At 41.9% G+C, this 16,440-nt stretch overlaps 1 protein-coding gene across 3 annotated transcripts in view; it reads right to left on the bottom strand.

Moving 5' to 3' along the window:
- fibcd1b (fibrinogen C domain containing 1b) overlaps window positions 1–10,961 on the bottom strand; it is a 98,699-nt gene extending 87,738 nt beyond the window's left edge. For all 3 annotated transcript variants that reach the window (XM_071533829.1, XM_071533830.1, XM_071533831.1), the window contains exon 1: window positions 10,890–10,961. In XM_071533829.1, coding sequence (XP_071389930.1) covers window positions 10,890–10,961 — 72 coding nt within the window. The remainder of the gene's footprint in view (window positions 1–10,889) is intronic.
- Window positions 10,962–16,440: the final 5,479 nt, after the last annotated feature.

Here is a 16,440-nt window from a genome sequence, read left to right as displayed (position 1 = left end):
CACCTACTACTTGTATTGTATTATTACATGCATACACAAATGAATGCACTAGAATGAAGCCATTGTTAAGGTAGTCAAGGTAGTTCACTCCTACCGCAAAGAAGACAGAATGTTTTCAATGTTTTCATCCAACATTTTTTGCACAGTTGCCACGTTCAAAAAATCTCTACCACCCCTTTTTCACTCTTTTTACTTGTTCTTGTGTAGTTTTTTCTGTAGTTGTCTTTTCTGTACTGTACTACATGAAATGAGGAGTGCGTGTGTGTGCATGCGTGTCTGTGTGTGCTTGCACAAAAGTGTGTGCATGCGTGTGTGTTTGTTTCTCCACAGGACGTGTCCTGTCCTCCACGCTGAATGTTCCACAACATCAGCAGAAACTACTGGTCTGCCATACCTTACATTTCCATATCCAATCTCATTCAGACTTAGGTATTGCAGAGGTGCAGATTTTCACCAGAGGAAACAAGACAAACCAAATACAGTAAATATGAGCCCCACTACTGCAGCCAAAGCAGAGGGTCGGGTATTGCCCTGACATTGTAAGCTAAAAATGTGCAGATAACGGAGTGTGCATCAGACATAGTGCTTTCATTTCCTGCCAATAAAAAACACAATCCCGATGATGTAGCATATAGGCAGACATTTCCGACAACTTTGATAAGTTTTATTATAAAAACAGGGCCAAGAATCATAAAGTTTTTCATCCGGTGACAAAAAAACTATATGGCCACACAACACATTGTCACAGTATATTTGTTCATATTGATCAATATTGATAATAATCACGATACGTATTTAATAATGCTCCGCTTAAAGTTTGAACAGTAATCTGCTTGACTAAACTCTGAAGAAACCAGAGAGTTCATCACAGTTAAATGATTTATTATCAGAGGCAACTGGTTAAAACACATATACAGTATATGTAAACATCAGTACCATCATGGCTTTACATTTACAAACAAGGCAGTACAAGCCAACCTATAACATTGGCTCCTTATATTAATCAACAAAAACCGGCATGCAAGTTCTCATCTTACAGGACACACATAACTTCATATAGCTTGTATTCTCCCCACATTCTCTGTTTTTTATTTATTTTTTCCATCACAATGAACTAACTACTAACTAGTGACTACTAACTAAAAATACGGCCCACATGTCCTCTCACTGTTTGAGAAAGACTGAATACACATTTGATTCGTGTGTAAGCTGCTACAAAACAACTTGCCCTGTGTTTGACAGAAAGCATAACCAGTAAAGCTAAGAATGCAAATATTTAGGGTAAATATTTTCTCACTGAAAACAAGGTATCAGTTTGAAATCTAGGCAAGCTTGATCGGAGAGCAAGCTTTGCTGGCAAGGCTTCAACATCAACCAATCAGAGACAAGAATCAGGTGACCTATACTCGGCCCACACTAATGGTCCAAATGCTACTAAATAGTTGACACAACTAGGAAATAATAGCTGTGATTCTTTTTTATATAACATTTAATCTAGCAAGCGGATGCCAGAGGAGGCCAGAGCCATACGCCTGTAATACATGTTATAAAATTCCAAAGGATAACCTTTATAAAATGATTCAATTATTACATTTTCAGTAGAAAAGAGGAGGCAGAGATGAAAGTGATGGCAGTAGTATGCTATTTCATTCATTTTCACTCCTTCAACTTAAAAGCCCTCTTACTCATACAGTGCATCATCAGCTTCAGGCTTCAGGATACCCATTTTTTTCAATATAACAGAGGTTGTGTGACCCTTCTTCTTCTTCGTGGTCACTGTCACCGTTGCTTTCCTTCTTCCTGCTCATTTTTACATCTCGCTAATCTAGATCCGCGTATCATCACTTACTGTACCAGTCTTCTCCAGTAACTCACTGTCACAAGTCACTGTGTTGTTGTCTTGAGTGGGTGTGCACCTCAGCAATGTGCAAGCCGCCGTTTTTTGCCGTCAGATTGGTTGGTGTTTTGTTTATCTTTTGTTTATCTGCAACCCAAATACAAAGATTTCTGCTGTGTGACTGGCTGCTGGTGCAAAACAGAAACCGAAAATGATTTTATCGAAACAGAATCCCAAAACTGTATCATCACTATCGTGGCAAATTTTTCCGTAATCATTTTTGATATCGTTCTATCACCCAGGTCTATTTTCAGCAAACTCTCTGTCTTTCTTCTCCCTTATTCTATTCATTTCTTCTACTTCCTCTGCTGACTTTCCAAAGTAGGGAGGAGAGGAGGAGATTTTTTCAAGATCCATCCTTCTTCTATGTTTTTTGATTGATTTGATGTTTGAATCATTTAAAGCAAGGGCTTTGGAATAACGGCAAGCCGTGGGAGCGAGTCCTTAAATTCCTCATTTATTCAAATGTGCCACTTTTCCCCCAGCACATCTGAATAATGGCACACAGTCTGCCAGATTGAATTTTTGATGATGAATAAATTATGGATGTCGGCGGGTAAGTCTGTTAATATATTAGCCATGAGTTTGTCATAAGTGTTTAATAGGATAGCTGAAATAAATACATCACTGCATCTCTTTGTCTATCCATCTCCGTCTCTCTCCCGCTCTGTCTCTCTCTAGTTCTTAATCTTTCTATGCATCCCTCCATCGCAGTCTCTCTCCTCAAACTATCCTCATTCATCATTTTCTCATCTTACTGCTTATCCTCTGTCACCTGACCTCTTTTATGAGTTTGTTTTTTTTCATTTCTCATTCTACTGATCGCAGATACAAAAGCTTGGATCTTCTTTGTGGTCCAGTGAACAAACATTATTTTGCTGTGCATGCTTTCCTTATTGTGGTCATTATTGTCCTGACATGTCCATTTTGACATGTGAGCAGCTGTAATCAAAACGTTGCTGAACTTAAAATTACAAAGGAAGGAATTGGACTGCTGTGGGTGGCATCGTGACACATTTCCTCTTAGGCATGCTAAGAAGAAAATTGCCTGTCCCTGAACCTACGCATCCATGTGAATATGTCCATGCAAATTAACTCATAGAGATTTTTCTGCTGTATTTCACCAAATGCAGCAATAAAATAGCAGAGCAATCATTCTTTTTCTGCATCCTATGCACAGATCAAGAATACGGAGTACGAAACACGGTTATGGAGACAACAAGGGCTTCTCAGCCTTCATCCCTCTAGTCAATTAGCACTGTTATTAACCTTGAGACACCTGATGGCGCCTGGCCCATAATGACGCTATTATGTTTCTCCATTAGCTTAACCAAGTCATTAGCAGGTAAATATATGGAGCCAGTTTTCTGAAGAAACGACTCCATTTGGCTCTGAGGAGAACCAATAATGTGATTTGGGAGAGACTACCAAGTAAGAGGGAGTTACAAAGAGGCACAGCTCAATCACAAGAGCTTTGGCATTTTAACACCAAGATAAGGAGGTCTTCAATGCAATAGCAGTTGAACAGATGCCACGCTCTAGCATTACTATTTTAACAATTGGCTCTGGCTTGCTGCCAAACTGCCTGTATATTACAACAGAGTTTTATCAAAGCGTGTTTGTGTGTCTTAACTGGTTATGTTGGGTTAAAACTCCACCTTCCTCTGTCCTATACTGTTCTTCTGCTCCAGATCCTGTGGCCAGAGCAGACTGGCTGCTTGATTAAACTTCTCCATTTGTCATAAATTATTCACTGGATTCCACAGTCTAATTAATTTCCTTGTTATTTACTGTTCAGACTCTACGTTCTCAGTCAGACACATAACCCATCACTAAAGGGAAGTGTGTGTGTGTTAGTATGTGTGGGTAAGTGTAGGTGTATGTATGTGATTTGTTATGTGTGCGCGCTTGCGTGCATGAGTATTTGTGAGCATTGATTAATGGTGAGTCCGGGGAAAAAAATAAAAAGGTCCATTATGTTGTGGGCAGTGTGTTCCCCTAAAAGCAGGCGTTAGACCTAATCTCACATCTCTATTTGATCGGACTCTAGCGCCACATGAATGGGAGCTCTATTACTCTCAGATTGAAATCGCCAGGAGGAAATTGGACACTTCTCACTGCAGATATGGAGATAGAGCCCAATCTGTCAAAGAAATGGGCCTGGCTAGTTGTCTATCAAGATGATTGAACTCTGTAACACATGCACAGACTGTTTCTATCTCATCCCTCTCTCCACCACTCTAGCTCATTTCCTGCCCACTCTTTTCCTCCATCTGTACAACTCTCATCCACCTCTCACAGGTGATTTCCAATGCATGTTTAATGAAGATTTAGCAGGGAATTGAATGAGAATAATTGCAGATTGGTTATATTACAGCTTTTCAAAGTCCAATAATGTGTCGAAATCCATACTTTTTATTCCTTACTTTGGATTGAAAATAGTCAATTTTATGTTGTTTTTTTTAATTTTACCTCCATGATTCCTTCCTTCTGTACAGATATGCATGCAGGCAATGCTGCATAAACACACACACACACACACACACACACACACCTCATATTATCTATTATTTCAAGCATGCATGGAGGGGCTGCATCCTGCAGATGGAAATCTAATGCCTTAGCCTGCCCTATTATCTCTCTCTCGCGTGCGCGCGCGCGCTCTCTCTCTCTCTCGCTCTGTCTCTCTCTCGCTCTCTCTCTCTCTCCCTCTGTGAAACCCTGCCCTATCAGGTCAACCTGCTGACATATCTGTCAATACAGGCTCTGTGAGGTACAGTATAACCTTGCCCTGCAGTGCCTTCCTGGTGCTCCCTGCTCAGCTTTACTTTCTTACATTTTCGCCACATCCATTCAATACACAAAGACGCAGAGATGAAAGAAAGTGGCCATGTATGCATGTAAACCCCCCCCCCCCAACACACACACACACACACACTCACTCACTCACACACACACAACTTAAAATATGTGCAGTACATAAAAAACAACACAATTACCCTGAATCATGAACCAATTAACTACAATTAGTTTCCATTACAGCTCTTATTGTGGATATGAATGAGCCCTTGGTGATGCTCTGGGGCCTCTGTGGCATGCCTTGCAACCAATCCCAGAGATCCAAGAGACACTGGAGAAAGTTTGTCTTTCCTTCAGTAGCAGTGTGTGGCATATCTTTGATAGCACCCCTTTGTGCTATCTTTGTGCGTGTGGGATTTTGAGCAACTGGCAGATATCTGCGTCATCTTGCAAAGGGAGATGGGCCTTTAGCTAGCCTGCTGTCTGCTCAACACTGATCAGGAACCTGCGCTGTGAGTCATACTCTCCATTCCTCCCTTCTCCTTTCTCCCTCATTACATATTACTATTTCCCTTACTTCCCTTTCACTGAGTATACTCTATCTCTTCGTTTTTATTCTCCTGGTTTCAGACAATCATGTTTTCATTCTTATTCCTGTCCTTTCTTTACTCTCTCTGTCTTTCTCTCAGGTCCTCCTAGACACCTTGCCGCACCAGACAGCTTATATTTAAATGCCCTAACCCTTCATGTCAGAAAGGGATCTAGAAAGACAGAAAATGAGGAAAAAGAGAGAGAGAAGAGAGTGAGGGTCAGATAACAAAGGCAGACAGAGGAAGAACAAGGCCAAAGGCACGAGGGACATCTGCCGTCATTTATAACCTTCAGCCTAGCAAAGCCCTGCTATGTACATTGCACAATATGGCTCCGACTGTCTACAGCAGAAACCTAGTGTTCACCAAACCAAAAAAAAATAACATGCTCCTCCATTAAGGCACTGAATCACTTTCTATGCAAAAGCACTCTTCACTTACATAATGAGTTCACAGTAATGGCTCGTTACCACTTTGATCCACCAACACACTCTCCTCTCACACCTCATTCCAACAAAAGGCCTACACTCTTGTGAAACACTTTTTGTGAAACCCTGAAGAACTGAAGAATGCATGCATAATTATGCAAAACCTATGTATTACATAGACCATTTAAATGCACAGATATGTGTCAAAAGCTTAAAAGCATCCAGATTGCTATTGATAAAAAAAAAGCAGAGGAGATTAGAAAAGCATTTGTGTCTGAAGATAACATGCCCACCTGAAGATGAAAAATGCAGGGAAACAAACGAGGCTTTGAAATTCATAATGGTGCATGCCAATATTTTGAAAGGTGAATTGAAAGTGCCTGCTGTTATGAAGAACAGTAGGCTATCAAACTGAAATCAATGACTCTGAAGGTTCGTTTTCTCTTGATATATTAAATAACTCCCCCTCTACCTCTCACCCCCGCACACTGCTTCAAGATCAGCATGGGTTGATATGAACACATGACCACACAAAAGCTCATGCACGTATGCACACGTGAGCACACACACACACAAACACACACAAAATGATGTCTTATAACTATCACACAACTATAACACTAACACACAGACTGTAACTATGACACACAGACTGATATGGCACGATTTGACAGATCTCTCCTGTGAGAGTCACCTGTCAAGTAGGATGTGATATTGTCACTGTTGGTTCAAGATCTCAGATATGAACTACTGGCCATGGCAGTGGCTCAATAACAAAACATACCAACCTTCCAAACTGAGATCACCACCTCATACTCACATATAGCTGGATGCACACAGAGACACACAGACACAAAGACACTGGCATGCATGTGCACATGTAAACAAACGTACTTGTGCAGAAAAGGTTGCCTGCCTGTCAAAAAGTCATAAAACCATCTCACACTGCAGGCATTTTCGTGTGCCTGCAGTGTCTGCATTGGTACAGACAAAATGTGTGTGTGCACAGGTGCACACACACACACACATACAGTAGAAACAGGATTGAGGGAGTATTTCTACATATCAGTGCATGTATCAGCTGTATGTTCAGGTATGTGATCTGGCAGAAAATGTATGCCGCCTTTTCTGTGCTTGAAAAGTTTGCTGGTAAGTGTTTCTTCTATCCCACCCAGAAAGGCGCAGGGGAGAATGGAGCTAAGGTTGTTAGAGTTGCACTGCTGCCATGGCAGAACCCCCCACAGGGAAATCACAGGCCCAGTGAACCAGGAAGCACTCTCTGCTCTGCTCTGCTCCAGTCCGCATGGCCTCCCTACCTCTAGCCAGCTCAGCAGGTTCATTAGCCCGACAAGGTTACCCAGAAAACCAGCTAGCCCACATCACACACATATAGAGCGGCAGTCTGTGTGCTGTTATAATTGAATAACTGTTTCACATGTTGGAAGTATCTAGCAAAGACAGGCGTGTTCTCATAAATTATACAAGTATGTGTAAAACATAGACTTATATGAAGCTACAGTATATATTTTAAAATCGGTAATTATCCTAACCACTGAGCAACAAATACTGAATCGGTATTTGCTTATACTCACAACATATGATATAAGGGAAGAACAGAGGAAGAAGGGAGAAATAAGGATGCAAGAAATGATGTGTACATGAAGGATGGCTGAGCCCTCTATTGTCTGCTTGGTGTGCCACATTTACCATGTGTGGGGGTGAGGGGTATTACAGTGAGTTAGTGCAGAATGATAAATCCTGGCAGAAGTGATTGTGTGTGTGTGTGTGTGTGTGTATGTGTGTGTGTGTGTGTGTGTGTGTGTGTGTGTGATAGTTTGTAAGCAGGCAGGCCACAGCTGTATTCTACGGCATTCTGCTCACAGTCATCTCAGTTCTTTGGAAAGTTCTGAGTTCTCAGAGTGTTATCGATTACCTCCAACCCATAGAGTGGGCATCCCCACCGGGCCTCGATGAGTTCTCAGCTACACTATGTGTGTGTGTGTGTGTGTGTGTGTGTGTGTGTGTGTGTGTGTGTGTGCGTGCGTGCGTGTACGCGTGCACACACGTGGTACAGAGGAGAAAAAGAGTATGTAAGAGAAAGAGAAAGATACAGACAGATAGAGGTAGGGTTTGTGATTGGAATAGTGTGTTTGTGTATTTGTGTGTGTGTGTGTGTGTCATATATATATGGTTTGCAGTTGAAACCAGAGACAAGTTGCAAAAACTCAGTTCAAGACTGATTTAAGAGTTTAAGAGGCTGATACCATCGTTGCAGCTTAACAGCCCTATAAGAAATCTAGCTAGCATTCCTTAAATCTCTTTTTATGTTTTTGCAGAACAATATTTAGTGCTGTTTTTCATCTTTCTTGTGTGGAATTACATTTTCTGAATGATCTAGATGCAAGAAGCAAAATGTAGCACTGCAACCAGTTAACCGCCTACACATCTGGCTTGAAATTTGCCAACTGCTTTCCTTCTTTCAATCTAAACCTCCTCTTATTGATATGAAGAACATGACTGGCAGCTATTTCGAGTCATTTAGAATTTCTGTTTCTTTCAATGTTTTACTGCATTATTATTTATATAGGTTATCCATTGAAAACTTTAACTCATGGTTGCCAGGTTTTTTTTCTTTCAAGTGCCTCATTTTACCCACAATTTAGAACACATCTGACTATGTATGTCAGTTTCAATAAGGAAAAAATTAGATGTCTATGAAGTCTGACTTTAAACTGCATTTGAATCTATGTTTCAGTCTATCTAACTGGCACCTGTATTAGTTGTCATGTTTGTTACAATAGGACATGGGTGACAGTATACCTTCAGTAGCAAATCAAATATACAGAATAACCAGAGAAATAACATATTTTGCAATAACAAAACAAACAGTGGGCTACTAGAGAACTCTCTCATCTGATATTTTCCCCTGTGTCTAAAATTTGTCAATAGCACAAGATTGGAGTTAAATGTTTGCCATTAGTTTAAGACTACACACACACAAACACACACACACACACACACACAGAGAGAGAGAGAGAGAGAGAGAGAGAGAGAGAGAGAGAGAGAGAGAGTATTTATGTGTGTTTATGTGTGCTAGCACCATACCAATGCATAAGAGGGAGATGGACAGTAATGTGGGGAGGAGAGGAACAGACATAACAGCAGCATTCCCCATTTCCCACAACCACTCATCTCATCTAACATTCCAGCACTCTCTGATCTGGGGTGAGTTTTGGTGTAATAGGACACTTATTGCCTTTTCATCCTCTATAACCTCTTGATACCAATCAGAAGTATTTATGTATTGATGTTTTGTACCAAGAACAGAGGTGAAAATACTGAACAATTCATCTCATCATGTATATATTTGATGACATTTGTGTGCAGTAACATTTTTTTCCTGGCACATCTGGTGATATGGGGCAGTGAGTAAGTTAATATGGGACACATATTTATTATATTAAAAACCAAGACAGATATATTACTATTCATGGGGCAGTTAATTGATTATAAAAGAGACAAAGCAGCTTGTAAGTTTGTTTTCAAAGGCTAGTAGGTATGTTGGACATCTTAATGAACAATCCATACCAGGTGGATTGCAATAACCTACTATGGTATAGCTTGATATCACAATATTACTGTCAATTCTGAAAAAAATAACTTCAGCTTAGCATTATCAATTGACACAAATTCACCTGTGAGGCTTTGTAAATCACCAGAAATATACCACAAACACTTCATAACTAATTTTATGTAACTCTTGTCATTGTGTTTGAAGCAAACCACAGTGACACAGCCTGGTCATCAACCGTTTCTGTCGATGACCTGCAGCATATAACCAGGTTTACCACTTGTAGCCTAATTAGTTTTGAAGTCAAATAATATTTGATAGCAAACAAATTTAGCTCTGAACCGTTTTGAGGAAACTGCTTGGCTGTTGCATATTTCCAAAAACGTGGTCTCAGAAGAAGTAGGCTAATAGGGGGCAGCATATAAATTGTTAATTTCTACAATGTATAGAATATGGAAATCTAGTCTATTTATCGAAATCATATGTCTTAACCCATGTAAAAACATGTAACAGCAGTTCTCTCCCTGCTGTTTATCATCCTTACATACAGTTAAATAGGTCAGTTAATTGGTTCTTCAGCTGACTCAGTATGCCAATAGTTGCACCAGACAATTTGAGGAAATATGTAGGCTATTTCATAGTACACTATCCCCCGAAAAAAAACATCCATTTAACACTCCTGATAGCCTTTATTCCTTCTGGCTTTCTGCTTCCACTATTACTTAGGAACAATTTTGTAGTGGCATTCTTTACATTTCCACATAAACACCTTTACGTTAAACTATTAACTCCTGTCGCATAATAACTGAATCCACCCTCACTCTCATTTATCATAAGGCGACAATGGAAGTAATCTGCACCGCTTCATGTTTCCAACCGTTAAGAGTGCCCCGACATATAGGATTCACTGTTCCCCCCCTGTGTAATCCTCTCTGGAGGGCCTTCAATAACCCTCTACTGACCTTGTGAAAACACACGGACTATTCCCCAAAGTGATCTTGCCTAGCTGCAACGCAACGCACGTCCGCTCCCGTCTCATCTCATCCGAGCGGGAGATAGACTGAGCTTCTGAGTGTTAATGGCAATTGGAGGATTCTTGGGCGATGTTTCAACACTCCACATACTACAAATAACCTACATTCTCACACAGGCTTTTTAAGTATAGCCTAGTCTATGTTTGAACAAAAATTGAGAAGATTTCTTCAAGCAAGGTGCAAACCGAGAAATGCGCAAAGCACAATCGGCCTATTCACGCTGTCATTAACCTCTTAATATGATTTTTTAATTCTTCTCCCGCAGTTCATCTCTCAACATATTTGTGAACCAAGTGACAGACACGTTCTGGTCTAAGCTTTGTATTACGCTAAACAAAACTAGCCTGGGGATTTGGTGATCTACGGGTGGGTTTAGACATTGTGACAGGAACAGAAGTGTCAGAGCCGGGGGAGTCGGGAGAAGCTCATCTGCAACTGTCTCCACAGTGCAGAGAGTCGCCCGAGAGCCACACAGCCAAACTCAGCGTGTTAACACTGCACCAAGCTTGCATATGCACCACTCCTCTAAACCCATAGCCAGTAGCGCATCTGTAGGTTGTGTGCAAATACCTGGTTTTTATGCCGAGTCCCATCTTCGAGTTCAGAAGAGCTGTTCATGATTCCCCATCGGTCATTTACCATCCTCCGGAGAATCTGTAGACCAGATCCGCCTGTTTGTTCCAGGCGACAGAGGAGGAAAGCGCTCTTTTCAAGTGTTTCCTTGCGATTTACTCCATAGAAAAAAAAGGGGTACTAAGCATTCACTAAAAGGAAGGGAGGCACAACTTCTGCGGCTGTAGAAGGAGCACCGGTAACACTACAGCCACACACACCGCGAGCTCAGATTACGCATTTAAGGGAACTTAAATTCCTCCCGAGTGTCTTCTGGTTATCAGACCGTTATTCCAATTGTTAAGAAAACGACAGTTGACGGGCTCCTTCAGATATTGCGCCTTGACTCGCAAACTCATCGGAATAAATGTGGATTTACGGAAATTAAACCCCAAAATGATCCCGAGAAAAGAAACCCGGGTGCAGTCTTTTCTATTCCAGGAAAAAAAAAAGGAATTGAGAAAATCTTCTTTGCCTCAAATTGCAAAGTCCAAACTGAGCTTGTTCTATCCACTCCCGCTTTCAGAATAGTTTAAGAGACGCCCAGGTGTCCAGTTTTGGCTGAAAAGGTACGGATAGGATACCCCACCGCTCGCAGAATTGCCTCGTCCTTGATTCCCGTTTGATCGACCAGGAGACTCCGGTGCCGAAGCAAGGGGATAAAACCTCCTTTACTTGCCCTAGTTTACAGGCTGATCTGCATGAAGAGGGTATTTCACAGAGATGGCTTTGACAAGAACGGCGCAGCGGGGAGATTAGCGTACTCCGCTGGTATGCCGCACGGGGCGCTTCGTGCCTCCGACTGTCAATCAATACGTCCCTTCTGTATACGCGCGGCGCGCTCCACGCCAGCGTCCCGTCCCCGTGCCGCCCTTCTCCCTTTACGCGACTGCTGTGCCACTGTCTGGTACTTCACTTCCACCGCTCCGTGGACCCTCCTACCTCCCTGCAACCCAAACAGCAGCAGATTGTGGCAAATGCATGCGTGATGTGTGGCCTACATGTGGTTTAATGGGTTGATATAATGTAATCCTTCCATTCATTGGAATCAGATTGCTGATTAAATCAAGCCTGTAAATCAAAACATCTGGGAGGAAACAAAAACATGTGTTGTATGCAAATCTTCTTGATTTTACAACGTTTTGCCTAAAAGATTACCATGCCTTAGTCTGTATGACACCTGGCTAGGTCTGAAAATACACCTCTCACACTGTCTAATTTTGTGTGATATCACTAAAACACTTACAATTTAAATGACAGGATTGAGGAGGGGGTTCTTATAAACCTGTCAGGGCTGATTTATGTGGGAGTTTAAAATAGAACAACCTCACTAGAGAAAGTTGAAACAGAATATTTAACTCAAGCAAAAGCCTTGTTTATTTCAAAGCTACAACAGAATGAATCAGTTATAATTAGTCACTTGAATGCCTCATCACAAAAAATGTAGGAATTATCTGGGTGACACTGGTGCAGATCCTTAAACAATTTAGAGTACAAACACGGTACGACTTAAAGACTTAAAATACAATGACAGTGCAAGACAAATGGTATCTATCGCTCTCATACTGTACATTGAACACTGAATATTTTTGCTGCATTCAAGCAGCAAGGCAATGTAGTCCAGTACCACATTAACCTACTGAATGAGCTAGGATTGAAAAGAATGAAAATGAGAAGAATGAGAATTCATAGAATAAATTATTTCAGAAAATACAGGTGATCTTAATCTTAGTAGACCGGCACTGTCCCTAACATTTGTGTTACAATTTACTGAGTGGGCAGTGTTGGTAGTTTGCTTACAGTCATTGCCCCACTCAGCAGTACAGGCAACATGAGCTAAAGCTTGTCCTTGGAACAGGACGAGGCAGAGCTATACCAGACTGAGGATGCTTTCAGTTAGGCCTGCTGATGTGTAAAAGTGGACTGGGATCTGTATTTGTTTTGAGGTGTTGGGTTTCAGCGAAATAGCTTGGTTCACATCTGAGCCATTGCGCTCCAGGGGAAGATGAACTTGTGGTTTCCTAAGAAGTCAGTCCTTGCCTCGACACTTTCGAGTGTGCTCAGCTCCAGGTGATTAGCAGCTCGCCAAGACACAAAGCATGACACCCCTTTCCTGTACATGGACTCATTACTGTCAGTGATATGGCCCACAGTGGTCATGTTTTATGCTCAGTTTCAAGTAGTTTGATGGACAGATGAATAGAGGTACAATCGTGGGCATACAGGGACTAAAGGAGGAGGGAGAATACACATCCCAGTGAGGGTATGCAAGGCAGGGTCACAGCGGCACAAAATGCCTTCTATCAGTCAGCAAGTCTAAGATCCACCAGCAGATTGAGGGTGTGTTGTTAAGGTGGGACAGTTTGCCATGAGGCAATTATGGGATGGTCATTAACGCAACGAGTTAAAATCGGCAAACAGGATCCTATTATAGGAGGCAGTGGTGAGCGGGTGTTCCAACACAGCATGTTGACTGCATCATCCACTGAATTATTCGCTATTCATCAAGAAACAATGAAAACCTTGAATACATTGCACACAAAGATTACAGTTGTTGAGCATGTTTGCTAAATCACCAATTTCACCTATTTCTTCCTCCGTAAATTGGGTGACACATGACTTCCTTTGGTCATATTCATAGACATTGCTAAATGACTGGGTCATCTATCAAATGTCAAAATGGACATACTGACTTGTGCTTACTGGAACAAAAGGCAGTTAACACCAAATGTCTTTTTACCCCCTGAGGTCATGGTTCCTATTTGATGAAAAAAATAAAATCGAATCAAATGTGCAAATAGTGCACTCTAAGCACAAACTGCAGGGGTACTCAATTTGGCCTATATCCTTGCGGGCTATTGACACAAATTGTAATAATATTGTGATTTCCTTCACAAGGAATGAGCCGTGACTTTAATATCAAGGGAAGAGGTGTCAGGGAGAACTGCCAGATGTACAATGGAGCAGTGCCATTGTAGCTAGGCCCTAGGAGGCTACAGCTGGCTGCTGGCACACTCGGTGGTGATCATGTCTTGGCTCGGTCTGTGTGCATGTGTGTCTAGCTCTGGCCCCGTCTTAGCCAGCTGCTGCTGTGTCCAAGGGTCACGAATGTCACTAAAACCTGATCAGCTGGAGACATAAGGAGCAGTCTCCTGGGAGGAACCATTCTTCTCTGCACTTATGCCAGAACAAAGGTGTACAGCCTTTTCTTGGCTGTATTTCAGAGTTTCAATGTGTTCTCATGTTCAAACGAGCATGTGTGCTTTCGTAACGTTTTGTTCAAGCTCTGCACTTGTTTTATCGTTCCTGTCTGAGATTTTTCCCCTTGGCTGTGTTTTTGAATTTTCATGCATGAAGAGGCAGCAGGACAAATGCACAGAACTGTGAAGAACCAACAGAGTGACCTGCCCTTCCCAAAATGCCAAGCCTATAATTTGTAAAAACGATTGAGTTAAAAAAAAAAACAAGACAGGAAACAATGAAAAAGTATGTGAATACATGTTTGCAGAGAGACAAAAAATGGAAATGAAGAATGAGAAAGATTATGAGTCACATAATAGACAGATGTAGAGTAGTATTTAGCAGTATTGGAATAGGACCTGAGATACAGTATACATTTTCAGAGAGTTTACCTTTCTATTTGTGGAGACATACAATGGGGAAACAGAAAGGTTGCTGAACAAGTGTAGGAAGACAGCTGTTCCATAGATCACAAACAGTTATTTTATAGGCTACACAGTTAAACTCAATAAGAAACATGTACGCACACACACATACATACACACAAATACAAATACACATACACATACACATACACGTGTATGCACACAAACACACACAGATACACCCACAAACGCACACAGAATAACGGTAAACGTAATCAAAGTGTCAGTCCCTATACTCTCATCAAAAGAATTCACTGAAAAATCAATAGGGGACACAAACAGAGGCTGTGGAGGCTGAGGGAGAAGTCTCCGGTGTTATTAATATATAATGATGGTCTTTCTCAAGGATCTCCAGAGGAGGGGCAAAGCGCTCACACCTCTGAAGTGCAAAGTCAAAGGCAGTGTTGCATCTCTCTCTGGCTGCTCTGTTAATTCCCTAACTTAGCCTAGGGTTAGCCATGGGTGTGGGACATGATTGAGGTTACAGATACATCGGCTTCTTTACAGAACTCTTCACTCTGCCCTCTCCCTTTTTCAGTTAGAATATCAACCCTGTGGGGGCAAAGCTATTTCATCAACCACTGCACACACATGCACACTCGCACACACACACATTCTCAAGCCTTGCTTTTTTTCTTTCTCTCTCTCTCTCTCTCTCTCTCTCTCTCTCACTCACTCTCTCTCCCTCTCTCACTCACTCTCTCTCTCTCTCTCTCTCCCTCTCTCTCTCTCTCTCTCTCTCTCCCTCTCTCTCTCTCTCTCTCCCTCTCTCTCTGCAGGGTCCAATGAGTATATTGAGTCTGGTCACAGATAGAGGTGACATTTACTAATGGGGGTAATTAGACTTAAGTCTGGGAAATGGAATTACATCAGTGGTGGTGGTGCTGATGATGATCACAACAGTGATTGTAATGATTATGAGACAGAAAATATGGTGGAAAAAATACAAGGGTGGCTTGGAACATTTTGTGACTGGATTACCCTCTCCTTTACTGTCTTCATTACTGTCTCCAAGCTATTGGGCCTGATTATGCTCTTTATTTACAAATCTCATTTAAATTCTGTGAGATGGTTTACAATATTTATAGGATGACTCATATTTTGAGCTCTGCTGTGGTCATCTCCTTCTTGGCTTCCCTCCTCCTCACTGAGTCAAGTATTGTGCTCATTGGTTGGCAACTTTGATTCAGGTGTACAATTCCATAGCTGATACTGCGTGACTCATGTATTCTATGGTTTCTTACTGTCTCTGTCTCGTTTGAGCTCTGTTTGCCCATTGGCTCCCATTCAGGGTGTCTCTGTGTGCCGACTGGCTGTGTTTGCTGAATGGTTTGTAATTATCCTCAGGCCTCCCTTGGGCAACGCTCCTGGACACCTCTGCAAGCATACTGCTCGACCCACCAATGCGCCCTGTCTGACAGAGCTAAGAGAGCAGCTGAAGAGCTGGGAACAGACACATCATAAAAGAAATGTGCAAATAAGTATGTAAGGCCTGTGGACCAGAGGGAGGCTTATTATACAACCCGCCTGGCATTTAGAAACTAACCAGTCTGTGTGCTGTTTCCCTGCTGCCTCCCCCTCCTCCTCTCTAATCAGGCCTTCACTCCTTCTTTTCTCCCATTTCTTCTTAGCTCCTCAATCTCTCTCCCTCTCCAGCCCTCTTGTGTTGTGTGGCATCAAACAAGCTCTCTTACCAATAGCTCACAAGTATGTGATCGTTTTGCCCTCTCTGGGGATGTAAGTTGTTTAATGTTCTCTTTCATGCAGGGCCAAACTCCCAAAGTGGTTCAAGTCCCATCTGTACCTCCTTAGGGGGTTGGGGATAGAGCAGGCAGGAGGTAATC

Source organism: Centroberyx affinis, unplaced genomic scaffold (assembly GCF_046629955.1).
Source record: "Centroberyx affinis isolate AG114_WGS23_722 - 3 ecotype Tasmania unplaced genomic scaffold, CSIRO-AGI_Caff_v1 ptg002437l_1, whole genome shotgun sequence".
NCBI classification, from domain to species: domain Eukaryota; kingdom Metazoa; phylum Chordata; class Actinopteri; order Beryciformes; family Berycidae; genus Centroberyx; species Centroberyx affinis.
The sequence above is the reverse complement of the archived record's forward strand: the minus strand, read 5'-3'. Positions and strand labels throughout refer to the sequence as shown.